Raw genomic sequence first — 24,208 nt, forward strand, 5'->3', positions numbered from 1 at the left:
CACAGGCTGGGAGAGCCCCCGGGGCGAGCCAAGGGCAGCAGGGCGGCAATGCCAAAGGCCAAAGGCCAAAGGCCAAAGGCTGGGCACAGCCCGGCCTCCTGGAGCAAAGGCTAGGCCTCGAGCCAAGGGAACACACCCGGGTTACACACACCAGACACAGAGGAGCTCCATAAAGTAAAATACAACAAAATGTTTAATGAGCAAATTCGTTTTAGCAAATATGAAACTGCCACAGAGTAGGAGAGGGACAAGGGACACCAGGCTAGGGACAGGTCAGGGGAGGCTAAAGAGAATCAGCTATGTAAGAAACCAGGGAGAGGACCAGAGGCCAAGAGGACGGGGCTATGGTCCTGGAAAGGGAGAGGGCAGGGCACCGGGCCGGACAACAAAATTCAAAATAGTTTGGCCATAAAATATAAACACACTATGTTTCTACAGTGGGGAAGGGGAGGAGAAAGAAGGAATAAGGGAGGAGAGGCTGTTTTGGAGAGGGGCTGTGGGGGTCCTACCCCACCTTGCTGTGCACCCCTCCCCATCCCGACCCCTTCCTGTGTCTGTGGGTGCGTGTGTCTGTGTGGGCCTGTGTGCGCACTTCCCCAGTCCCCTCCCTGCCCCAACCCCCCACCCCCACCCTTAAATTGCTGCCATTCCAGTTGCTGCCGGCTGTCACTCGGCTGTCACTCCTCTGCCCATGTCTTCAGAGGGGGAAAAAGGGGGGGTGGCAGGGCAGAAGCCCTACGCCAGCCCGGCCCCACCCTCCCCCACCGCCTCTACCAGAAGTCCCTGCGGTGGTAAGAGTCGGGGTCACAGTATTTTGTGACAACCACTCTGTTGGCGAACTTGCGACCCGTCAGGCCCTGCATGGCTTTCTGGCAGTCAAACACAGAGGTGAACTCCACGAAGATCTGTGGAACAAGAGGCAGATTGTGAAGGCCAGGTGGCCTCTCCACTCCCAAGAAGGAGCTGACTCACAGCAACCACCAGCATCCACCCAAGCTAGGAACTCCTGGAGTGAGAGAGAGGGAAAGAAGTTTGGGGGCATTGCCCCAAACATCCTCTAGAACCCCAGGATCAAAGAATAAGAGAACACAAAGCAGAGGCACACAGAGCTGTGGAGGGTGAGAAAGCAAAGGCAAGCTCAACTCAAGACCCAAGTGGACAGAGGCAAGCTTCCTGGGGAAGACACCATTGTGTTGTCTCCTCTGCACCAGGTGGGTCCTGAGCCACCAATCCTAAGGGTGATGTTCTCTCCAGATAAATTAAGGGAAGCTCAAAAATTAGGATTCAAACCCAGGCTGACACAAAAGAAAAAAGTTGAATCCTGACCTACTCGGGCGTCTATCTCACATGAACCACTAATTCAGAACATGAGGGAATTCTATAAGACAAATACTCCTATTACTTAAACAAGTATAATGGCTTGCAAAAAATAAAAAAAAAAAAAAAATGATGGCGGAGAATTGTAGAATTGACAAGTTATAAGAAAGTTTTAAATGACTCCTTCTCTGGATCCTTAAACAAACCAACTTGAAAAAACATTTTTAGAACAGTAAGAGAAACCTGAACATGAACTGGCTAGGTACTGAGAATATTTTTGTTAATGTGGTAGTGATACTGCATTTCCATTAAAATTTTTAAAAGGGTCTCGCTTGAAGCAGTTTCCAACCAATGTGAATGTGTCCCCAGGGAACATGTGGCACTGTCTGGGGACATTTTTGGTTGTTGGAGAGGCAGGAGATGCTACTGGCATCTAGTAGGTAGAGGCTGGGGATGGGGCTAAGCATCTAACAACGCACAGAATAGACCCCAAAAGAAGAATTACCAGGCCCAAAATACCAGAAAAAAATTATACGTGTCACAGATAAAATACAACACATGCTTTAAACTATATCAGCAGATAAAGGGAGTGGGGTGGGTGGGGAGTTGAATACAACCTAAGAACAAGATGTTGGTAACTTGGAGCTGGGTACTGCAAAGCCGCTGTATGCAGCTTAAGCGGCATACCATAACATAGCCCCACCACTACAGTGGTTTCTCCCTGCCTTTACATGTGTGAAAAAATTGAGAATACAGTTTAAGAACAAAGCAGATAGTCTAATCCGAAACACCAGGCTGGATCTTTCCGTTTGTTCCTCCCACAAATATGCACTCAGCCCCAACCGAGGCCAGTTCCAGGCTCTGTTCTAGTGCTGGCTGACAACACTGAAAGAAAGTGAGAGACACACCAGAGATGGCTGGCCACCACAACACTGAGGAGACAGCAAGAGACTGTCCACGTTCATATCAGACCTCACAGTGGGGATGCAGCTCTGTCCAGCTCACCATTTCCTTTGCATCTCTGCTAGCATGTCACAGGACTTCAAAGCCAGCCCCATAACACTGTCCATTATCCCCCCCTCCCCCAAAACTACTCATCTCCCTGCTCCTCACCTGTGTTCCTGCCCAGTCACCAAAGCCAGAAGGCTGAGACTCGTACTTGACTCCTCCCTCCCCTCCCGCACTCCCTAAACCATAATCCATCACCCAAGTCAACAGGCTAACCTGGCTCAAATCCTGAACCGCACCCCATTCTCCCATAGATCCACTCTGGGCCCCAGCTCCCATCCTCAAGCTCCTGCCCCAGGGGCTCTGCACCGCCTCCCGGGACCCTGACAGCTGGGTGTCATTTCGGGCATGTTTAATAATGCCACCTCTTCCTATCTGGAATCAGCACCCAGGGCCCACTTCCTTCCCCACTACAGGTCAGCACAATAACAGCACAGCCCGCTCCCCGCTCCCCCCACTCAGCTTGAAGACAGAAAGGCAACCCCCACCAACTCCCTGGGTAAGTGGAAAGCAAAGGCACAGTGCCAGAAGTGACAGGACTCAAGTGGGCTGGAAAATCAGGCCGTAAATTCTGACCCTGCGGCCATGTCCTCCAAGGATGGGGTTCAAGAACTACGATGAGTTCGAGATAACACAGGTGAGCTAGCAGGGTACTTGGCTTCGGAACACAAGGGGGTTTGTGCCTGCCCTGACTCATTAGCACTTCCCCCCAGGCCACAGAAAAGGCCAAACCACTTGCACAAGGTCACAGAACAGCCAAGCTATGAACCAAAGCTGCTTTGATACAGAGCCCAAGTCCTTGCCCACAGCAGCCCTGCACTCCCACTGCCTCACTGCAGCCCTGGGTCCCGGAGAGCCAAAAAGGTGGGGGAACGTGGGGGGACGGAGGGAGGGAGGGGAGATGGAGGGAGGGATGGAGGGAGGAGGGGGGAGGGAGATGGTGTCAGGGGGCGCACGAGCACACAAGTACACACCTTTCCACAGCCGGGCACCTCGACACCATCCACGGGCCGGGGGATCTCAATGGACTTGACCAGCCCATACTTGCTGCACTCATCACGCACGTCCTCCACGATCTCCTCATACTCCTCGTCGTCCAGCAGCTCCTCAGGCAGCACCATGTTCATGAGGCACAGGACCTCGGTCGGGTGGCCACCCATCTGCACCTGGGAGCTCATCAAGCCGGGCACTTGCAGGGTCACAGGGGTCTGGTTGATGGTGCTCTGTGGGGCAAGAAGGCAGAGGAGTCACAGGGCTGCCTCTCTCAGACGCCATCCCAAGAAAACTGCCCTGCCCTTCAGGCTCAGGAAAGCCAAAGGCAGAGCTGAGGAGGCCCCGCCCCACCCACCCCACCCCTTGTCCCCCTAGCCAATGGAAGATGACGTGCCGGGGGGCTCACCAGCGTGGCATTCTTGGCTCCCACACTCGCCCTCTGGACCAGCAGTTTCTTGTCACCCAGCTGCATCCCATTCAGCCCCGCAATAGCCTACGTTGGAGGGACGATGGGGGAATGTAGGGAAGAGGTGTGGGTCAGGGACCAGGAGCCCGACGCCACCCCTGAACCCTAGCATCCCAGAGCTGGGCACTGGAAGGGAAAGAAGGGAAGGCAAGGGGCCAAGAGCTTGGGAAGCCCCAGGCAGGCCCTGCCACTGCTGGCTGCCTCCCCCCCAACTCCAAGGGGAGACCTCCGGGTGGACACAGAGCAGGGTAAAGGCAATGGCAGACACAACCGCGCCATGGGCCTGGGGCTCACCTGATCCGTGACGTTGATGTCCACGTACTCACAGAAGGCGTAGCCCTTGGAGAGCCCAGTCGCGCTGTCCTTAACCAGGTTGAAGGCCTTGAGAGGCCCGAATGATGTCAGCAGCTCTTTCACCTGCCAAGGAGATCATGACGCCACTAGGATTGGTTTGGGCAAAGGTGGGGTGGGGTGGGTAGTGAGAGACCTACCTGGTCATCGTTCAGGTAGTTGGGAAGGCCCCCAATGAACAGCTTGTGGGCGGAGTCTGGGACCACTGTGGACACAACTCCTGAGGGAAGGAGGAAGGAACGGACTTTGGTGCCCAGCCAAACCGTCACCGGAACCCTGGGGGTCTGCAGGGAGGCCTGCCTTCCTCCCGGCCCGGTGACGGCTGGCAGAGAAAACACCATGTCTCCCAAACCTGCCCAGCTGCCACCGTTCCTCAGAACAACTGTGACAGATGCCAACGTGGCAAAGCAGCAACAATCCCACCCTGGGACCACAAGGATCCAAGTTCACACCCAAACCTGCCACCTGCGTTAAGGTAACCTCACCCTATTGGTGAGGGATCTCAAGAACACACAACCCTCTCTCTTCAGCCTCCAAGTCTCAGCTCGGAGCCTTTCTTGGTCACCAGGGCTTACATCAGGTCTCCGGGGAGGAGAGGCTCTTGGCCTGTCCTCCCTGTGCTTGGCACAGCCACACAAAATCCAGCCACTCTCGGACTCAGGCATGGATGATGTCTTTCAAAGGGCTCTGCTATATCCCTGAGGGCTGGGACATGCCCAGCACCCAGTGGGGCTGACACAGCAGGGTCACACGGCTGAGTGTGTTTAGCTAAGTGGGTTTAGCAACCACTGTGTGTCCACCCCCAACCCTGCTCTCATTCTGGACTCAGACACATGCCTGCCAAACAGTTCCACCCCAGCCCTGCAGGTTTCTTTGCACATAGGCATGCCATTCCCAGAGACCCAAGGCCAGACCCACTTTCCTCCTGACCTAGGAAAAGTGACACAGGTGGGGAATGAGCCATCATGCCCCTGGGAGTGTGCTCCCCTCCCGCCACCCACCCAGACCCCCCAGGCCCATGCTCCCATCTCCCTGGAGAAGTACAGGACCAACCCAATGCCAAGACCACCAGAACTGAGCCCCTCAGGACCATGAGACCTGCCTTCCCAAGCTGGAGCAGAAGCATCTGGGAGCAGGGTCCTTGGACCGAGAAGTCCCCACAGGCCGGGCACCCAGGTCAAACTCACCCAATCCATGACCTCAGTGTTCTCCAAAACCCTGCCTGCAGCACAACAGGGGTAAACTGAGGCACCGAGAGGCAGTGCTAGCATGAGATCACAGAGGCAGAAAGAAGGGCCTTCCCTGGTCCACTCACCCAACTACACAGCAAACTAAGGGCTTTGTGCTAAGGGCCATCACCTGCCCGAAAGCAGACGAGAACACAGACAGCGGTCTGATCATCCGAGCAGGTGAGAAGAGCTGGGTGAATCCCGCTTTTGGGCCCAGGCTGTTGCCCACACGGTGCCACGCACCTCAAGGAAGCAGCAGCCCTGAGGACCACCCAGAGTCAAGCACCCTGTGTTCAGATCTGGGGCAAGCACCAAGCGAGGCTCCCTGTGCCCCTCGTGGGAAGAACACTGGCACCAACCTGAGGGCATGGGGATGATAACAGTTCACGCAAAGTGTCTATGTCACACAGGCCTGAGGGTAGGCTCTGCAGACCACCCCTAGGGAGCACAGTCAGTGCTGCAGTCACCGTAGGGCCTTTGTGGCCACTCAGTCCAGAAGCAAGGAGGAAGATGATCTTGTAAGGTCCCACAGCCAGAAGAGAACGATGCCAACTAGGAACCCGGATTGATCTCAGCGCCCAAACTCAAGACACTGACAACATCTGACACAGCTGACACACAGAGAAGCCCTCAAACAGGCCAGCAATGGCTCCCCACTGCTTCATATGTCTGTCTTCTCCCACCTGCCCTCTGAAGGCCACCCTGGACCCCCCACAACACATCAATCTTTTCTTTTGCCTGCAATGCCACCTGTTCTTCAGCAGGACCGTAACGCCTCATGCACAGCTAGAACCCAGCACTCACCGCTAAGCCTGGCACGGCCAAACTCTGCCAAGAGGGTGGGTACAGCCCATAGGCAAGCGCCTCCTGAGCCTCAACTGACTCACCAAGCTGGGGGTGAGCTTGGCACTGGTAGGCATTCAGAGCCACGCTGAGCCACACTTGGTCACTGTGCCTTCCTGCCTCTGGAGACAGTGCCAGCTCTCTGGGCTCTGGTCTCCCTCTTATCTTACAAACTCCACACAGGGCTCCACACTAGCGCTGGGCAGTCAGGCCAGACTGCAGTCGGGACAGACTTAAGATGCCACCGCCCCAGCAAACGTTCAGGTTCAGGTCTATACCCTCTTGCCCAGGTGAGGAAGATGCCTGCCAGGCTCCGAGTTTTTCCCCAAAAAGAATAGTTGCTATAGATTTTGTCAAATACTTTCTCCCTACATTCACAAAGTTGACTTTTCATGAAAAAAATCAAAACGTTAGCTTTATTATAGAAAGAAATAGGACTTGAAAATGCTCAACCTATAGGCAGCATCCTGCTTCCTGCCACCCCCAGGATGAAAGAGATCTGTGGCGTAGACACCCAAATCTCCTAAAGAGATCAGTGAGTGACCCTTCTGATGCTTAATCACAGCGAGAGTCACATGCAGAAAACAGCCTGTGACTAAGGGAACACAATCTTAAGCAACTCTCTATAGCTACATCTTGGTTGGTCTGCACAGGAGAACGAAGACTGGTGGAGCAGATCCCAAGTCCCACCTCTGAACAAGTCAGCAGGCACCCAGACTGGCTTTCCTCCTCCACGATGGGGTCACAGTATCCACCGGTTTATGGGCCATGGGGGTCTGTAGCTACTGCAGCACGAGAGCAACCTGAATAGCACACGAGTGCACACAGCTGTAGGCCAGCATTTAAAAAGCAGGATCCTAATAGTCACTCGCCAACTCTTACACTACAGGACTGTCACAAAAATTGGCACATGACCTGGAGAGCACATTTAGGACAGTGCCCAACACGGGAGTGGTGGGGGCTCCTCACATAATGAAAATTGACCAAAATAGGCTGGACTTACTGAGAGGACACAGAGAGACAATCTGTAGCTAGACATGGGAGCCGGCCCCCTAGACATGTGCACACATCGAAACACACCAGCTGTACACTTAGAGCACCAGTAAGCCCTACTCATTTTCCGAAAAGTTAGAATGCAGGAAATGAGCCGGCATCCAGGCCCAGGGCCCCCTCTGGGACGCCACATCGCTGCTGCTCTGCAAAGTGAAGAGCTGACTCAGCTTCTAAAAGGTGTTCTTTGGTGCAAAGCCTCAGCGCACAGAAACTCCTACTCTCCAAACCTGAGGGCCTGGTTACCCCCACTGAGCACATCAGCACCCCCATCACCACCACCTCCACCATAGCATCTCCAGGGCCTGAGCCTGGCCCCCGGCTCAGTCAGAGCACACTGGCTCCTCCAATGCCACAGTGCCTCCTGCACCCTAATAACACCTCTCCCAAGCCCGAGTCCTAATGTGCACCCCCATCTGGCAAGGCCTCTGAAAGGTCACGATGACTCATGCGTATTGTACGAAGCCCAAACATCAGTCCCCAATTTTAAGGTAGATGGGGCACAGCCACGCCCACCTGCTGAAGTGTCCTCTGCAACTTTCACACCAGGACCACAGATTAGTCTTGTTTCCACAGGAACCTTATGGCCAGCAAAGCCTAACCCTCTGCCCTCTGGTCCCCTGCAGACAGAAGCAAGCCCCGCCCCCACCCACCCCCAGTCCCGAGCTCCCAGCATGGATGGCAGGGAACACGCAGTGAGGCAGGGCCAGCGCAAGGAGTCTGCAGGAATACCCAGGTGTTGGCCCTGCTGCAACCAAGAACCAACTCAAACAGGCTTTTTCGTGCTTCTAACAAGACACTGAGGTGTTCTCCAGTGCAAAAACAACAAAACTGGACTTGACATAAGCCACACAACAACATCATGTACTAGACAAAACTCTGACCTCAGGTGACACCTGGAACCAGAACTGGGGTTTGACAGACACTGGACAACCGGGACCCGCTCAAAAGGGAAGGCCTGTAGTCCGCACACCTGCCACTGCAGCCCCTGCCCACCTGCCCCACCAACCCTGAGCCTAGCTCTCCATCAGGACAGGCTTGAGCCTTGCCTCTGCCTCCTTGCTGGGGGACCTCACAAAATAGACCTTTCTCAAAAGTTGACGTCAGAGCGTCGGCCACTGTGCGTGCCAGGTGCAAGTCCCTGCTCAGCAATGTGGTGATTAGCTGCTGACCGGGCACACATTGCCCCCACTTCCCACAACACTTGCACTCTGGCCCTAGCCCTGCCACCAACAAGCTGCGTCTCTCCAACAGACCACAGGTCACCCTCCCCAGTCCCAGGCGCCAATTCTGCCAAGCAGGGAGATAACCAGCTCCCAAAGCTTTGGGGGATCGGATGAGGACATGTGTCTGTTCCTAAGTACTCGCAATGCTCCCAAGGCAGCTGGGCTGGAGGGGAAGGGTGGGCAGGACCCCCACTCACCAGGCACATAGACAGAGGGATTCTCTGACATGCCGGGCAGGGGCTGGTAGTCATGGGGCCTGCGGATCTTCAGCGACTGGCCCTGGAAGATGATGCCATCAAAGGCCATGGCCTGGGTGGTCTCGTCCACTGAGCGGAACTGCAGGAGAGAGAATGGGGTAATGAGAGGCAGGGGGGCATGGCCAGTCCAGCCCAGTACCAGGGGTGCCGGGGATGGCAAAGGGCCCAGGGCAAATGTGCTGCTGCAAAGGTGCTGGAGCCAGAGTGCACGGGCCAACAGTGGTGCCAGCTTACCTCCAGGAAGGCGAAGTTCTTGTCCTGGTTAATCTGCACAGCCAGGACAGGGTTGCCAGGGGCCTGAGTCAGCCCCCCCAGGCGCATCTGGGCATTGAAGAAGTCCATCATGGCCTCCTGCAGAGGGAACAAGAGACAGGGAGGGGAGGGGAAGGGAGGTGGAGAGAGGAGGGGAAGGGTGAGAGAGGGAGACACAGAGGGTTTGGGTATAAGGGGAGAGGGATAGGAAGGGAGAAGGTGGGAGGGGAGGGGACAGTGGAACACGGGTGGGAGCACAGAGATCAACAGCAGGGACAAACACAGGAGGGTCATGAGAGAAAAGGGAGAAGGCCGCAGCAGAGAAGACCAGGGGACAGATGGGAAGTGTGGAAAAAAGTAAGAAAGCACAGGAAGAAAAAAAAACACGGGACAGAACAAGGAGACAGGACACACGAGAGAAAGAAACATCCCATGAAAGCAGAGAAACACAGTAGGAAAAAAACAAAAGCAGCAGCAAGCAAGACAGAGACCCAGAATCAGAAAGAAAGAGACTCAAGAGAAAAGGAACAGATGAGGGAGAGGAGGGAGAGCAGGGGCAGGGGAGGGGGATGGGCAGGAGGGGAGGAGAGAAGAGTGATGTGGAGGGATCTGGCCCTGGAGTCGGGGGCTGGTTCATCAAATGTAGCAAAGTGCAGGTTGAGAAAGTCAGAATGGACCTTACTTGCCTTCGCCGACGGTAGCAAACTTTTTGTTGCTACGAGGGATCTCAGCCCCACAATATTTCACTTTAAAGAGAAATGGAAACAACTCTTTGATCTCGGGATTCTCAGGGGTGCCACGGGAAGGGGTGGGGATGGGGGGGGAGAGGAGCATGGGGAAGGTGGGGAGGTCAGGGCCATCAAAAATAAAAGAGCAGCGGCCAAGGGAGGGCTGTGGGGAGAGGGTGGGGGCAGGGCAAAGAACAAGAGGCATGTCAGAAACTGAGGGACGTGCGTCTGTGTGTGTGTCCGAGTCTCCCTCTCTGTCTTTCTCCACACGGATTCGGATTCGGAGTTAAGTTATGTGTGTGCTTTGATCCCTGGGTTGCTGGAGGAGATTGGGGGAGAGGAGATGGGAGAGGATAGAGGAGGGAGGGAGGGCCACCCCCAGCCCGGCCCCTGGCTGGCTCAACTCCATCGTCCGTCTGGGAGGGGGCCGGGGGGTCTTGCAGGAGCAGAGTCTGACCCGTGCAGGTTGGGGAGGGAGGGAATGAAGGGAGGGAAGGGAGGGTGGGGGGGTGAAGGAGGGCGGGTAGGGCAGTACCTCAGTGATGCCAAAGGGTATGTTGCCCACATAGAGACGCCGGGCCTGTCTGGTCATCTGGCTCCCGACCACGGGCACTGGCGTCGGGGTCACAGCCAGACCATCCGGAGTCATGGTGGGCAGGAGGGCAGTGGCTGGAATCTGACCCGCAGCTTCAAGAGGGAAAGAAAAAAATCAAGCGGCATCAGGGCACTCCTGGACCTACGCTCCAGGACCACCCCTATACCCAAGGCCCCCTTTCTCAGCCTCCGGGGAAAAGTGGCCCCCAAAAGACCTACTGCCTCTGAGAAATCACGTCCCCTGACTGTGGCCCTGTGGAGAGCTCTCATTCCCACACTCCACCATAGGGGCTTCAAAAGGGCAGAGACAGGAAATCCCAGGGTACAAACTTCAGCCCAGACTGGGGGTCGGCCTGCTGGCCCACAGCGCCTACCCTGCATGGCCTTATACTGCATAGGGGTGATGTGCTCGAAGCCAGGCGGTGGCACGTCCCAGTACTTGCGGACCTTCTTCTTCTTCTCATGGCGGGGGGAGCGACTGGGGGAGGGTGGAGGGGAGAGCGGGCAGGGCCACCTCAGTCCAGCCCTCAGCGGGCCTGTGAGACCCCCGGGCCCCCCGGCTCCCAGCAGTAGCCCACTCTCTCCACAGGGAGAGGGTCTGGGTCAGCCACGCCCAGGCCTGGGGTTGGGGGGCAGGAGGCTGGCTTGAAGGTAGGTGCTTGGGCCAGGGCTGGATAGGAAGGGAAGGACAGGGGTGCCAGGGTGGGAGAGACGGGGTGGACGTCAGGGTGGGGGCAGGAAGAGCAGCTCACATCAGTCCACCGTGCTCCTCTTTAGCGCCTCTGGTCAAAGGTTTGCTGGGGGCAGGAGGGAGAGGCGTGGGGAGGGGTGACTGGGGACCCTTATCTTCCCCACATGCCACACCCCCCCCAAGGGCACTGAGCCCAGGGCTGGGGGGCAGGGCCGAGGGGAACATGGGGCTAGCAGGCCCCCTCAGCCCTGCCATTCCCTCCAAGCCCCACCCAAGAAAAATAAAGTAAGGACAGAGAAAAAGCCAGACACTATCTACTAGGGGAGTCTGAAGAGAGAAAAGCAGGACCTCCACCCACCCTCTTCCTCACCTAAGCGGGCAAAGAAGACAAAGGAAAAGAGGTGCTAGAGCCCAAACACACAAGTGAGGTGCTGCCCTGCCCCCAGGCCTCCCTCTCCCACTTCTGAGAGGCAGAGCAAAGCCCCTAAGCTGGTCAGAGAGAGACTGGGGGCAGGGCAGCCCATGAGAAAGAAAGGACAGAATCCACACCCTGTCTCCAGGCTCGTCTCCCAGATAGAGAACTGCCGACCCCACAACCCCCTAGAAACTGTGGGAACCCACAATACAAGAAAAACTGAAATGGCAACAGCCAAGAAGCAGACCCCACCCCCAGACAGAGCAGCCTCAAGGAGGGGCACACGGTCTGCACAAGGCCACCCTTGCCCCCTCTGGCTGGCCCACCACACTGTGTGGGGTACCTGCGTCGCCGCCTATCCCGGGAGGCGCTGCGCTGGTCCCGGTTGCGCCGGTCGCGGCTCCGGCTGCGGCGCTTCCGGTCCCGGCTGCGAGAGCGACTGTGGCTGCGCTTCCGGTGCCGGTTCTCCTTGTCCCGCTCTGGGCAAAGGGAAAGGGGTGAGCTCAGGGAGGGTGCAACCCAGCCCACCCACACTGGTGGCCTTGCCCCAGCCCCAGGGAAGCCACCCCCAGGGGACGGGACTCAATGGAGAAGGGACCCTTCCTGGGTCCACGAGTCAGTCCAGGGACCCTGGGGGACCACGGGATGGGAACTGGTTACCTGAGGGGACAGGGCCTGGAAATGCCCCCGGGGTACAAGATACCTGAGGCTGCTCAGGAGGAGCTGGGGAGCCAGAGAAGACAGAGGAGGCTGGCTCCTGGTCCCCCTCGAGGGCTGAGGGGCCTGACCCCAGGGTCGTCCCTGAGAGGGGCAGGGCTAGAGGCTGGGGAACCAAGAGACCCAATGATGTTTTCCTGAAAGGACCCACGGCCCCTCAGGAAAGACCTCTTCAATCAACCAGATGCGCCCACAGTCCCACTGTCAGGCCCAGGGTTGGGAGCCGGGCAGGAAGCAGGGAAACCCCACCCGTCCCTTCCCAACCAGGATGCCCACCCTGAGGCCCCTTTTCACCCCACACAGACCTGAACCCCAGAACAGCCCATCCTGCCTCAAAGCCAAGCACAGAGTACACTACGGGCTGGCTGGGCTTGCCCTGCCAGCAAAGCCACAGAAACCTGTGCTCCCAACAGGGCTCTCAGCCACGGGAGGAGGTGCAGGCTAAACCCCAAGCATGGGGAACTTGAACTCTGCCTTCTACTTTACTTCCTGGGTTCAAAGACACCCCTGATTCCTGAACTACCCACCAGGCCCCATTCTCGTGCTCACGAACGTCACCACACTCCTGAAGACAATAGGCAATTGGGGCAATAAGGAGAGAGCCTCAGAGTGGACTCTAGCCTGATCTGCACCCTGCCTTTTACTTTTCTGATATAACCAAACATGAACTTTTTACAAATACATCTCAATTCTGAAACCACTGAAACTCAGGAAAAACATGCACCTAAGAAAGGGAAAGACACAGCAGCAGGCGGTGGGACGCTTCCTAAAACAGACGGCTGTGGGTCTCTGGCTCCATGCTCAAAATACGGGCAAGCCACAAGCCCCAGGAGCCTTTCCTGTTGCAAAAGACAGCAGGCAGGTCAGACAGACACAGGAAGCAGTGATGCCTGCTGGGTGCCTGGGACACCGACCAGGAAATTAATTCCCTGGAGACACAGGTGCAATAGGCGGGGGCTCAAGTCAAGAGGAGGCTGGCTCAGAGACAAAGCCCCACAGGCAAGAGGATAAAGGGGTAGCACTTCCCCCTAAGGCAAGAGTTGTCCCCCCCATACACAGATCCTGCACAGATAAGAACAGAAAGAAATGTTGGTTGTTCAAAATGCTGTCACCATCTTGTGGGGACAGTGTCACCAACCCAGGTGACGTGCAAGGGCCGAGCACTCAGGCAGCACATTTACAGGAGCCCCAAGGTAGGGCTCAACCAGCTCCACCTGGTGGGTCCATCAACCAGAACTGAGAGTCAGCCCCAACTTTTCTCCTTACTAAATGTATATAAATAACCACACAAAAACAACTAAATCTTTAAAACTTGGTTTTTTTTTCTTTAAATGAGCGCCACGTCTACCCCCAGGTGCACGAGAACTTGGCAGAATGAAATTTGGAAGTCACCTTCCCCAACTGATACCACTTCTGAGTGAGCTGGAGACCTGCTTCTCTAGTCCTCCTCCAACTGAGAATGTCCTAGGCGCAGGAAGGTTCCACAGGAAGGGCACTGCTCATCAAGCACTTAATGCATGCCAAGCCACATGCCACACACTTCACACACGTTACCCCATCTAACCCAAGCTCTGCCTCTGACCAGACCTGAGAAAGTCTTTAAGCTTTCTGAGCCTGTTTCCTACTCTGCAAAAAGGAGAAAATCATTTCAGCCTCCTGGAGCTGTTACAACGATCCACTCAGAAAAACCACACCAAGACCTTAGCAAAGGTGCCTGGAGCGGCAGGCGCTCAGAGTTTAATTACCACCTTCATTGCTATCGCCCTGAATTCCCAAAACTCCTGACAAAAGGATACTGGCCAATCTTCAGACGAAAACAAACACAAGTATCACAGCAGTCCAAGCTGAAGCTGGGCACCATCAACTCTCAAGCCTGTGCTTAACAAGTACACAATGCAAAGACAAGACACCCTGTGGGCACTCCGACTTCTTCTCCAGGCAGTCTCCTGAGCCAGACATCACTTACCCAAATCTAGACTGGGTTCAAAAACGAAGTTCTGAGCCCTCATTCAGCCCTTCAAACACGGGCAGCTTAAGCCTCAAGTCCCCCAACTTCCCTACGCCTAAATTTCTTCGCTTTCAAACCTAAATAAGGCAGAAAATTTTTAAACGTCTGACTCCCAATTCCAGTATTCTCAGTCCCTAAACTGATAGGCACTCTCAGGGCCCTGGGCTTAGCTCGGCATCACCTGAGGATTCTTGCCGCTACAGTATCCAAGTAGCCCAAGTAGCCCAAGTCCCCCTACTCTGAGCCTCAGCTTCCTCATCTCCACGTTAAGACGATTTATGAGACTGACTCTAGGTGCCTTGAGTTTGGGTTCGGACAAGACGGGGTGTTTGTATCTAGCTGGGAAGAGGTAGGAGACATACAGCCCACATTTGCGATCATCGCCAATGCCAAAACCCGCGTGTACGCAGGACGTATGCGAGTAGCAGGAACACGTTAAGGCACAGGCCGCCCCTTTTACGAGGAAACCCACGTCATACGCAGTTACTCAAGGCTCAAGACCAGCGACCCGAGCGGAGGACCCCTCGGCAGGAGTCGGCAGGGCACGGCGCAAACAGCAGCGGCGGAAGAACCGGCCCACGACACAGCCCTACCAGCGCCCACGTGCGGGTGGGGGGGGGTCTCCCAGCCGCCATTTTGGAACAAAGGGGGCGTGGAGAACCAGGCCACAGGCCGGCCGGAAGCGGAAGTGCCCAGGCAGCGGGAGAAAAGGCGCACCACGAACCCACTATGTTTACATACATACTCTCCTGCCCAGGCTAGCAAAAATAAGAGTCCACAAGGAAACACCAGGCAATGCCTCCAGTCCACGCCACCTCCGCCAGGACCACGTGGGGCGCAGAACCGAGCGCGGCGCGCATGCGTACAGGCCCGCGCCCGTTGTCCCCACCCCTCCCGCGCGCGGAGACACGCCGGGCGGTCACGTGAGCTAGGCGCGCGCGCCTGGTGGGGGGGCGCCGCGCGGCCCGGAGAGGGGGAAGCGACGGGAAAATGGCGGGGGGCGCGGAGGGAAACCAGGAGCCGCCCAGCCCGCCGTCCCGCATCCCCCGCGCCCTCACCTTGCTTATTCTCATTGAGCTGCCGCTCGAACTCGTCGAAGTCCGACATGCTGAGGCGGCCGCGTAGGGCCCTGTGCAGCTCTCGCCTCGCCTTGCCGCCCGCCCGCTCCGGACGCTTCGGCTACTTCCGCCGCTCGCTTCGGCTACTTCCGGGCGCCGCCGGCGCGCCTCTGCCTCCTGACTAATCAAGCCCGGCCCGCCTGCCCCGCCCCGGTTCCGCCCCTCTCCCCGCCCGCCCGCAAGATACCCCTCCCCCCAAGCTTGTTCCCGAAGCGCGTCGTGTATATCCGGACCGTAGAGAAAGGAGCCGGGCGCAGCGGCGTCGGATGCCTCCGAAACACCCGAAGTGAGGGTTCCCCTGGGTTCCCAGGTTGTCGTCACTTTTCGGAAATCAACTCAACCTTCGGTCGTTTCCGTAGGTCCTCGTCTTCCTTGGCACTCAGCCACGCACCGTCCCGCCAAGGGTTCGGCTTCTTCTGACAAGTGAAAGCGTCTCAGTCTTTGGCTGCCTCCGCAAGGGCTCCCCGTCCTGCTCTGCCCGTCCTATCAGAACAATCCGCTATTCCCGACAAGTCTAACCGTCCCGGTCTTCGGGACTTCCCGAAGGTTTCCGGCGCTCGCCTTCGGGCCCCGCCACAGATTATGCTCGATCCAAGCTTCGGCTCTTTCCGGAGATTCCGCTCGCTCACTCCTCCCCCCCGCAAAACTTCGGTTCCTTCCGCAACCGCTTCCGGAAGGCCTCACTCACGAAGACGGCTTCGGCTCTTTCCGTCTGTGCTTCGGCTCCTTCCGGCTCCGAGAACCGAAAAGGGAGGGCGGATGAAGACGAGGTGGGTCAAGGGAAGGGATACGAAAAAGGGGCGGGATCCTGGCTCCCGGCACCTGCCTCTCCGGGTGGGGAGAGTGGAAGAAAAGAAAGGCCGATCTCGTGGAAAGCCTAGGAAGGCTGCGCGAGACCAAAGCAGCCAGCGGGTGGAGGGTACGCGCAGCCGCTGCGGAGGTTGGCAGCGCAGCTCTATGCGCCTGCGCAGGATAGAAGCGGAGGGGGGGGCGAGATGTACTTTTGCGCCTGCGTGGAGGTCGGTGTGAGGCGCGGTTTCTCACCGCTCCGGGAGGACCGGTTCCAGAGCCTCTAGCGCGCGTGCGCGAGACTTTCCCTTCCTCCAGGGAAAGCACTGCGTTCCCGACCGTTAAGGCCGTCCTTGCCTGGTTGGCGTAGCAACCGCGTGAGCGCGCCCGTCTCCCTCCGCCACGCAGGCGCCGCAGACAACGTTGTGGACACTTCTGAGAAACAGGATCTCACGTTACCGCCTCCCGGCGGGCGGGCGGAAGCCTTCCGGAGATGCCCAGTACCCCCTCCGCTGGCCGCCTCCGCTGGAGGTCATTGAGGCCTGCCTCCTACCGTCGCGCGTCTAGTCCAGACAGCCCCGCGGGGGGTGTTCGCGCCTCTTTCCCGGAGCTCTGCACTCCAAGTTCCCGGGGCACGACTTCTTCTCCCCCTCCTATCGTTGCCTCCGGGTGTGCTAATTACACCCTGCCTCTGCAACCTCACCGTTTCCTACCTGGCTGCTCGCTCCCTGGAACCCCCGCACCAGGGTCCCCGGTCACTGTCTCCGCAGCAACGGATCCCCCTTACAGGAAGATGCCGGGGCCTAGTTTATTCCAAATTTTATCGTCTTTTTAATTTAAATTCTCTGAATAATTCTCTGTCTCACGCAGACTGGGAGGGTGGGAGAGCAGGATTCGGGTCCTCGGGGTTGGGGGCGGAGAACGGGTATGTACAGTGCCCCTGCCCCGCAGAGTCCCGCGGTCTTCCCAGGAGGAAGGGCTCAGTGAGGGCAGGAGTGGTGCGGGTGTTTGGGACAGGACAGTCAAGTGATGCGCCTCCAACCCTGGGAATGTGGAGAAACGGGAGGGGGTGGGAGTGTGGGAGGCAGGTCTATATACAAGGGATCTTGGGTGGGAGTGGAGGGGTTTGCAGGAGGCACACGCAGAAACACGCTGTCCGCCCCCAGGCCCTGGCGAGGGACACAGCACTCATGCACACGCTTGCCCCTGTGCCAGGTGGGGTAGGGAAGTGGGGGCCGGAGATCTTGTCCCAGGTCAGGTGGGGCGGGATCACCGCTTGAAGCGATAGGTGATGGGGAGCAGCAGCTTGCTTTTCTTGAGGGCCTGCACCTTCTTGAGGGTCTCATCGTCCAGGGCCAAAAAGCAACGGCGCGAGTACTCCAGCAGACGTTCTTTGGAGGGGTCGAACTCGCCCACCTCTGCCAGCTTCTCTGGGGCTACGATCAGCAGCTCCGCGATGGGCGTGGTCAGTGCCACCGTGTTGCGGTCCACGCGGTGGTGCTCGAAGGCCCGCGACATGCTCTTCAGCTTCTGGAAGGTGCCCAGGATCTTCTTGTAGCGGCAGAGGACACCGTCCGCATCCTTCACTGCAGGGCCAAGGAGAAGGAATAGAAAGGCAGACATGGGGGAGTAGATAAGAGACAAGGAGACAGATCCATGTGGGGAAGGCAAACGCAGAGGTGTGGGACAGAAATGGGAGGGCAGATGTATGGACAAGAGACAGAAGTGGGGTGAGGGACCCACACAGAACAAAGGAATGGAGACAGGGAAAGAGACGAGCAGGAAATTTGAGGGAGGCCCAGAGAGGAGGATGAGGAAATAAAGACCGCAAGAGCCAGAGAGATGAGTTCACAGCTGCCTGGGCTGTTGCCGCTTCCCACATTACTGATTACTGACGCTGGTTAGGTCAGGGAGGGTAGACCAAAACGTGGAGGCTGGGACCGACCAGCAGGTCTCCTGTATTACTGAAGGGGAGGGGGAGGTGACATGCAAGACTCAGCTCAGACCTTATCCCCCTGCACCCCCACCCCACACTCACCCCGCTGCCTCTCCCGGGCCTTGGGCTTCCCAAAGCGCCTCCGACCAGTGCCTCCCTTCTGTTTCTGCCTCTTCCTGTCGACGTTACTGCCTTCTTCAGACGCGCCGCTGACTGAGGAGGCAGCCGACTCAGGGTCCGAGGCCTCGCCCCCAGCCCCACCTCGGCCGTCGCCCTCCACCCGCCGGGGCCCAGGTTTCACCCGGCAGTGGTCCTCTGGAGAGGAGGGAGACACGTACGCTTTTAACTGCGGGGGCAGGAGGGAGGTAAGAGATCTATCTGCAAGGTGAGGATAGCTTTCACATCACATCACACCACACAGGTACTCGGGAAGGGAAACCCTCAAGGAGGCAGGATAGGAAATTGGGTCCCTATGAAAGAGACAACCAAATACAGGACAATCAGCTGGGGTTTTGGGGCTCGAGGTCATGGGTAGGGCTTGCAGGAGGATGGTCAGTTGACTCCTAAACTAGGCAAGCAGTCTGGGAGAGGGGCCAAAGAGACTAAGATCAGACCGCAGTCTGACTATGTGGGGTATCCACAATGGAGGAGGGGTTTCCTGGGGACCCAAGGGGGACCTCCAGAAGAGTGGACTCCAGACACCCTGGAGGCAGGCAAGGCCCTGGTTGGGGTGGGGGTGTGGTCTCAGGTTCTAGTGGGCTCAGGGTGGCAGGCTTCTGCCCCCACCTAGGAGGGGGCGTGCTGAGGCTCTATATAGGGCCCCCAGAAGGTGGCTGGGGCGGGTCCAGTGTTGGGGTTACCACTGAGAAAGTCCGGAGGCCACTGGGCCTGACTGTCCCGGATAGGTTCCCATCGCTGGGGAGAAAGAATGGTAGGTCCCAGCAACCCAGGCTAGAAGTTGTTCCAAAGCACAGGGTCCCCAATAACACCAGTCTTTACAAAACACAGGCCTCCTGCCCTGGCTTTCCTTGGAATTCACAAAGAGGGGTGTGGGAGCGTGTGAAGGAGCACACCAAAAGGGGGAGCCTAGAGGTGGGGTTCTCCAAAATGCGCTAAGAATTGGGCAATGGAAAGCCCCAACCACCTGGAGAAAGACATGGGGCCCAGTGGCCTGCCAGTCAGCATAAGCAGGAATGAAGCTGAGCCTGAGGTCCTGGGGATACCAGGGGACTAGCAGAGGGTAAAGAGGCCAGGTCCCCACCAAGCCACCAAAAGATGAATATGTGGGTAAGAAGGGTCCTGTGTTCTCAAGTAGGGCCAGAGCTGGGTGCCAGGGCCCAGGAGTGGGTCAGAGAGGGGGCCACCTCATGGGGCACCCTCACCTGCATCCATGCGCGCAGAGGAGATGAATTTGTCCAGCTGACACCTCAAGAAGTCCCTTTCCTCTTCCAGGTCCTCGATGCGCTTCTGCAGCCAGGAGTTCCTCTCCAGGGCCATGTGCAGCTGAGCCCTGACGCCGTTCATCAGGGCTACTGTCGGGGATGCAGCCTCCGGAGACTCTAGGGACAGCAGGGGACCCTCATCACACCCCAGACTCCAAAGGCCCTGCACCCCAGCTGACTCAAGTCCCTCCTGGCAAGCCTCAGCTCACCCTCAAAGTTTCCCTGAGTGGGGCTGAGACGGTAAAAGAGCTGGGGGTCTAGGTGAGGCGCCTCATCAAAGGGGATGGCGATCTCAAAGGCCTCATCATCCTTCTTCACTGGAGAGGAGAGCAAAGGCAAGGGTCAGCCCGGGGACATCCTTGAACCCCACGGACCAGCACCCAACCGCAGCAGAACCCCCAGGGAGGAAAGAGCAGGGATCGGCAGAGTGGCCATGGGACTAAGGGTGGGGCAGGGTCCCAGCTTCCTCACGTGTCCTTCTCCGACTGTTTCGGTCATTCATGGCGCAGCCTCCGGCGGGCCCAGGCAACCGACCGCCTCAGAGGCACTGGACAGAAAGAGCAGCCACAGATGGAGGGACACAGATGGACTCCAAGGGACACCCTGGGAGGTGCGGCCAACTCCCCAGGACTGAGAGAGGAGGTGCTGAAGGCCGGGACTCCTGGGTCTGATGGAGAGGAGTGGGGGGGACCCAGAACCCTCACGACTGGGGGAGAAGACCTGGGCGTCCAAACCCTTGCACTCCTACATATGTACCGAGGGAAGGAGAAGCTGGGCTCCCGTAGGATCCACCAAGAGACATCCTGTCCTGAATGGGCTGGACCCTCGTCACAGGTCACCTCGGGGCCAAAAGTGAGAGGTGCGTTGGGAGACTGCCCCAACTTCCAGGCATGAGGTGAGGGTCTGGCCCATGCGCGGTGCCTCCCGCACCCATGGGCACCCTCACGCCCTTCCCCCGCACTCGCATGAGTAAATATGTCTCCTCCCCGTGGTGGGGGGGCTGGGCGCGTGCGCAGTGCAGAGGAAGGTCACGCGTGGGGCTGCCCCCTCACCCTGCCCCCGCCCTTTGTCCGATGGTGGGAGGAGGAGTGATAGTGTCAAGGGGTCCCAGCGGGAGATGAGCTAGGCCGCGGGTATAGATGGCGGCCGCCGCCTGCAGGTGCTGGGGGTCAGAGGGGCCGGGGCCCCGCGCTCACCACCCGCGCGCGGAATCCGGCCCGGGGACCGACGGCCGCAGCGGCGGCGCCCATGTCCGGTGCCGGGGAGCGTCTGCAAAGTGTCGCGGGGAGCAGAGGGAAGCGCCCACCCACCGGCCGGCGGGGCGGGCAGGGACACTCGCCCGGTCCGATGGTCGGCGCGCCTTCTCCGGTAGTCCGGGCCCCAAGCGAGGTCTGCCTTGTGCGGCGGAAGCCGGGGCCGCACTTGCGCGATGGCCCCTTGCAGCACTCCCCCGCCCTTCGTGAGGCCCAGGCAGGGAACGTCACGAAATTCCTAATTCCTGGAGAGCTTGTGCCTCCGGAGGTCCTCCGGAGATCCTCCGGGTGGGTGGCGTCGCGCCCAGTGGGGCAGATAGAGGAGGAGCAATGTAGGAGACAGCCAGGAAAGTTAAAGCACGGGGATAACCGCTTTAAACGACTCCCTGGGAACTGGCCCGAGTGGACCCCGGAAACCGTCCCTTCATCTCCCACAGGCATATCAACACAGCGAGATCCACGATTCCCAGAATCCTGAGGGAGCGAGTTATCCCTTCCTGAAAATAGCCGAAAGCACCCGCCACCTCCACCCCCGTGTTAGTGATTTAAGGGCTGGCTTTGGCACGTTCAGATGTAAGTCTAGTCCTGGCTGCTTCTCTCCTGCCTCGGCTTACTCACCTGTGAAGTGGGGAGGATGCAGTGACATGACACACGCAAAAACGCCCAGCCTAGTGCCTGACCATAGTCAGGGTTAACGTCAGGCGCTGTTAGTATTGCTTGAGGTCAGACAGCCGGAGGCTCGCTCCCTCTCGGGGGAGAGACAGCTGCTTTGTTCAGCCCAAAAAGAGGTTAGAAGGAACGGGGTCCCAGCAGTATGCCTGGCACAAAACAGATGCGCGCCCCAAAACATGTAGGCGGCAGGGTTTATTCTGCTTCCAGCTTAGCTCTGCCTGCCCTTCCTCCTTCAGGAGGAGCCTCCATGCTCTGGAACTTGTGGCAGCCCTGATGAGAGCACAACTGCAGAGGGAGAACCTAAATGTCAGAGGCCACACTCCTACCGCTTCACCTTATAAGTGTTTTTCTAACTGCAGGGTCCTGGGTGGAGAATTTGGTACAGGGTGGGATCGGCAATTAACACAAAATATCGTAGATGAAAGTATCAGTGACCTGCACATGGCAGAGTTAACTATGGTTATTGCACACATTTTGCATACCTGTAAAGTAGGTTGCCATATAAAAGGTGTTTCTTACAAGGGATTGTGGTTTTAAAAATAAGTTGAAAAACACTCTGCCTAGGTCAGAAGGTCCCCAAACCCAAGGCTGCAGACTGATACAAGTCTGTGGCCTGTTAGGAACTGGGCCTCACAGCAGGTGGGCAGCGGGCCAGTGAGCAAACCGTCATTTGTATTTGCAGCCGCTTCCCAGTGATAGCATCACCACGTCAGCTCCACCACAGATCATCAGGCATCAGATTCTCATAAAAAAAACCGAACCCCGGTGCCAAAAGTTTGGGGACCACTGGCCTAGATGACACAGGTCCAGAGGAGCCAAGTGGGAACTAGTCCCCAGCCAGGCAAGCCAAGGCCCACTGGGCCAGGCATTTGCTAAGTCTTTGTACTGGGCAGCCAGCAGGCCAAGCCACTATCACCAAAAACAAGCTTCGAGTGCTCAAAGTAGGAAACGGGTTTATTGAGTGTCCAGTCTCTGGCCCTGGCTGGTGAGTGAGAGGCAAGTCTGGGGCCCCTGCCCCCAATAACACAGAGGCCTCAGGAAGATGGTGTGCTTCCTGATGGTCCCCAACCTTGTTTTCAGGAGAATTTCCACACCCAGCACTCCCCACCTCCACCCCCAGTCAAGCTCAGCCTGGAAGAGCTCATGTCCTGAGGCTAAAGGACCCCACTCTGTGACTGTGTACTCTCGTTCCCATCTATCACCAAAACACTGGGACCCAAAGGTGACTAAGGGGCTCCTGCCTCAGCAGGAGTCAGCCTCCACAGGAGATGGTCTGTGTTTGTGTCCAGGGCCCAGTAACCCAGCCACAGTGCTCTTGTGATGTCTCAGGATGACAGGAGTCCAGGCTCCCTAGATCCCGTGGTGCCTGAGGTACCCACAGGCCGGCTCACGGATGCTTCCAGCGAATGTGCTTCTGCAGCGTGTTCTGCTCCATAAATCGTCGTGGGCAGTGCGGACACTGAAACGGACGCTCCCCTGAGTGGACCCGGCTGTGCTGGGCCAGCTCCCCCGCCTCCCGAAAGCGGCGAGGACAGAGCGGGCAGCCATGGGGCCGCCCGCCACCTGCTCGGTGAATGGAGTGGTGCCGTGCCAGGTGACTGGCGCGCTTGAATGCCTTCCCACAGGTGTCACACTCAAAGGGCTTCACTTCTGAGTGGGTGATGCTGTGTCGCTGGAGGTATGACATGTACTCGAAGACCCGCGAACACACTGGGCAGCTGTAGCACTTTTTCTGAGACGAAGCCCCATCGGCCCCAGGCTGCCTCTGAGCCTCTTCGTCCACCAACACCGTATATGGGACGCCCTGGGTGTCAATTAGCAGGTAGTGGTTGGGCCTCGGAGGGGACGAGGTCTGGGGAGATGCCGTGGAGGAGGAAGGTCCAGGTTCTGAGGACCGGCCTGTCCGAGAGGGAGGGGTCTCCATGGCCTCAGCGGAGGGCAGCGCAGGGGCCTGGGGGCAAGGGGCCGGCAGCACCAGCATCCGGAAGGTGGCTGAGGCCTGGTGGGTGGGAGAGAGGGGGAGGTTACACAGCTCCATTTTTCCTCTCTGTGGACCCTGCCCAGGACCTTTGATGCCTCCATCCTCCTCCAGTCCTTATGCCCTGGACTCTGACCCTCCGTAAGGCTCCTAGGGTCTCCCTCGGGAAACTCTTCCTATTCTCTGTTCCACCTCTCACTGTAGGCACAAGATCTCTGCCCATCTAGACACAACCAGGACTTCACTGCCTCCCCTACTGTGCCCTATTCAGGCCACTGGGTACCCGCTCCCCTGGCCCCGCCGCAGGGCCCCACCCTATATACCTCCAGGCCCCCTCTCCCTTCTCTACGCCCCTGAGCCTACGCACTCCATCCAGAAGCCTGTCCACCTCTTCATACACACCCAAGCCTTCTCATACGGACTGCCACGTTAGGACCCCGGGTGCGAACACCTCTGCCCCTCCCCTAGCAGGCTACCTCTAGGCTCTAGTCCACGCCCATCTACCCCCAGTTCTGCCTAGGTCCTAGCGCTCCCCAGTGATCCACCCGCGGCTGGGCCTCTGAGCCTCTCCACGCGAGTTGTAGGAAGCGCCCTCCCCGCCCCGCACGCAGGTTCCCGCTGGCCCAGCTCCGCCCCCTCCGAGGCCCGCGCCCGCCTCCCGGCCCCCGTACCCGGTGCAGCAGCCTCTCGGATCCGGGCGACTTCGGAACGGCTCTGGGCTACACCCGTGGTATCAGGCGGCGGCGGCACAGAGGGAGGTCTTTAGGAGTCTCCCAATAGTTGGCGGCGCCGGTAAGAGGAGAACCCGAGACAGAAAAGAGGGTCCAGAGAAGGAAGGTGGGGGAGCGGGGAACCTAGGCCTTCGGTAAATGGCT

The 24,208-nt window shown here is 58.0% G+C and overlaps 3 protein-coding genes and 1 long non-coding RNA gene across 23 annotated transcripts; 1 reads left to right on the plus strand and 3 right to left on the minus strand.

Annotated features, from left to right (window-relative positions):
- Positions 1 to 170: 170 nt before the first annotated feature.
- U2AF2 (U2 small nuclear RNA auxiliary factor 2) lies at positions 171 to 16,303 on the minus strand. 10 transcript variants are annotated; one of them, XM_023522805.1, is made up of 13 exons: positions 15,204 to 15,340; positions 12,124 to 12,243; positions 11,764 to 11,899; positions 11,067 to 11,111; positions 10,689 to 10,792; positions 10,256 to 10,407; positions 8,975 to 9,091; positions 8,681 to 8,819; positions 4,276 to 4,379; positions 4,079 to 4,201; positions 3,713 to 3,811; positions 3,300 to 3,548; positions 171 to 905 (listed from the first exon to the last, which is right to left on the minus strand). In XM_023522805.1, exons 5-13 carry the CDS (start codon positions 10,708 to 10,710, stop codon positions 771 to 773), a joined length of 1,140 nt encoding a protein of 379 aa, XP_023378573.1. In that variant the 5' UTR covers positions 10,711 to 10,792; positions 11,067 to 11,111; positions 11,764 to 11,899; positions 12,124 to 12,243; positions 15,204 to 15,340; the 3' UTR covers positions 171 to 770. The 10 variants fall into 10 exon arrangements, with proteins under 10 accessions (XP_023378573.1, XP_011377543.1, XP_011377542.1 ...); XM_011379241.2 differs by lacking the exon at positions 12,124 to 12,243 and having other exon boundaries at positions 3,725 to 3,811; positions 4,276 to 4,355; positions 15,204 to 16,303; XM_011379240.2 differs by lacking the exon at positions 12,124 to 12,243 and having other exon boundaries at positions 4,276 to 4,355; positions 15,204 to 16,303.
- Positions 15,918 to 22,303, plus strand: LOC105304889. 4 transcript variants are annotated; one of them, XR_897039.2, is made up of 5 exons: positions 15,918 to 16,033; positions 18,190 to 18,353; positions 19,441 to 20,325; positions 21,121 to 21,256; positions 22,038 to 22,303. It is a non-coding gene; the product is annotated as an uncharacterized LOC105304889 (long non-coding RNA). The 4 variants fall into 4 exon arrangements; XR_002777034.1 differs by lacking the exon at positions 22,038 to 22,303 and having other exon boundaries at positions 18,190 to 18,373; positions 21,121 to 21,880; XR_002777032.1 differs by lacking the exon at positions 22,038 to 22,303 and having other exon boundaries at positions 21,121 to 21,880.
- CCDC106 (coiled-coil domain containing 106) lies at positions 16,860 to 20,874 on the minus strand. Of its 4 annotated transcripts, none has more exons than XM_023522814.1 (6): positions 20,741 to 20,874; positions 19,902 to 19,977; positions 19,640 to 19,747; positions 19,371 to 19,547; positions 18,091 to 18,303; positions 16,860 to 17,638 (listed from the first exon to the last, which is right to left on the minus strand). In XM_023522814.1, the coding sequence occupies exons 2-6, from the start codon at positions 19,930 to 19,932 to the stop codon at positions 17,322 to 17,324; spliced, it is 846 nt and encodes a 281-aa protein (XP_023378582.1). In that variant the 5' UTR covers positions 19,933 to 19,977; positions 20,741 to 20,874; the 3' UTR covers positions 16,860 to 17,321. The 4 variants fall into 4 exon arrangements, with proteins under 4 accessions (XP_023378582.1, XP_011377538.1, XP_023378581.1 ...); XM_011379236.2 differs by having other exon boundaries at positions 20,627 to 20,832; XM_023522813.1 differs by lacking the exon at positions 20,741 to 20,874 and adding an exon at positions 20,187 to 20,269.
- ZNF581 (zinc finger protein 581) lies at positions 22,292 to 24,208 on the minus strand. 5 transcript variants are annotated; one of them, XM_011379234.2, is made up of 2 exons: positions 24,005 to 24,208; positions 22,292 to 23,354 (listed from the first exon to the last, which is right to left on the minus strand). In XM_011379234.2, exon 2 carries the CDS (start codon positions 23,334 to 23,336, stop codon positions 22,743 to 22,745), a length of 594 nt encoding a protein of 197 aa, XP_011377536.1. In that variant the 5' UTR covers positions 23,337 to 23,354; positions 24,005 to 24,208; the 3' UTR covers positions 22,292 to 22,742. The 5 variants fall into 5 exon arrangements, with proteins under 5 accessions (XP_011377536.1, XP_023378589.1, XP_011377535.1 ...); XM_023522821.1 differs by lacking the exon at positions 24,005 to 24,208 and adding an exon at positions 23,736 to 23,917; XM_011379233.2 differs by lacking the exon at positions 24,005 to 24,208 and adding an exon at positions 23,701 to 23,917.

This window comes from Pteropus vampyrus, unplaced genomic scaffold, assembly GCF_000151845.1.
Source record: "Pteropus vampyrus isolate Shadow unplaced genomic scaffold, Pvam_2.0 Scaffold357, whole genome shotgun sequence".
Classification (NCBI taxonomy): Eukaryota; Metazoa; Chordata; class Mammalia; order Chiroptera; family Pteropodidae; genus Pteropus; species Pteropus vampyrus.

Excerpts from the sequence above, each read along its gene's own strand:
- CCDC106 (XM_023522814.1), bottom strand. The coding sequence starts at position 19,932 with ATGAATGACCGAAACAGTCGGAGAAGGACAC. Across the intron at positions 19,548-19,639 it reads CACTCAGGGAAACTTTGAGG|AGTCTCCGGAGGCTGCATCC; the intron begins GTGAGCTGAGGC and ends TGCTGTCCCTAG. Across the intron at positions 17,639-18,090 it reads GGCCCGGGAGAGGCAGCGGG|TGAAGGATGCGGACGGTGTC; the intron begins GTGAGTGTGGGG and ends TTGGCCCTGCAG.
- ZNF581 (XM_023522820.1), bottom strand. The coding sequence starts at position 23,393 with ATGGAGCTGTGTAACCTCCCCCTCTCTCCCACCCACCAGGCCTCAGCC.
- U2AF2 (XM_011379237.2), bottom strand. The coding sequence starts at position 15,252 with ATGTCGGACTTCGACGAGTTCGAGCGGCAGCTCAATGAGAATAAGCAA. Across the intron at positions 10,793-11,066 it reads GAGGAGCACGGTGGACTGAT|TCGCTCCCCCCGCCATGAGA; the intron begins GTGAGCTGCTCT and ends ACCCTCCCCCAG. Across the intron at positions 3,812-4,078 it reads ACATCAACGTCACGGATCAG|GCTATTGCGGGGCTGAATGG; the intron begins GTGAGCCCCAGG and ends CCTCCAACGTAG.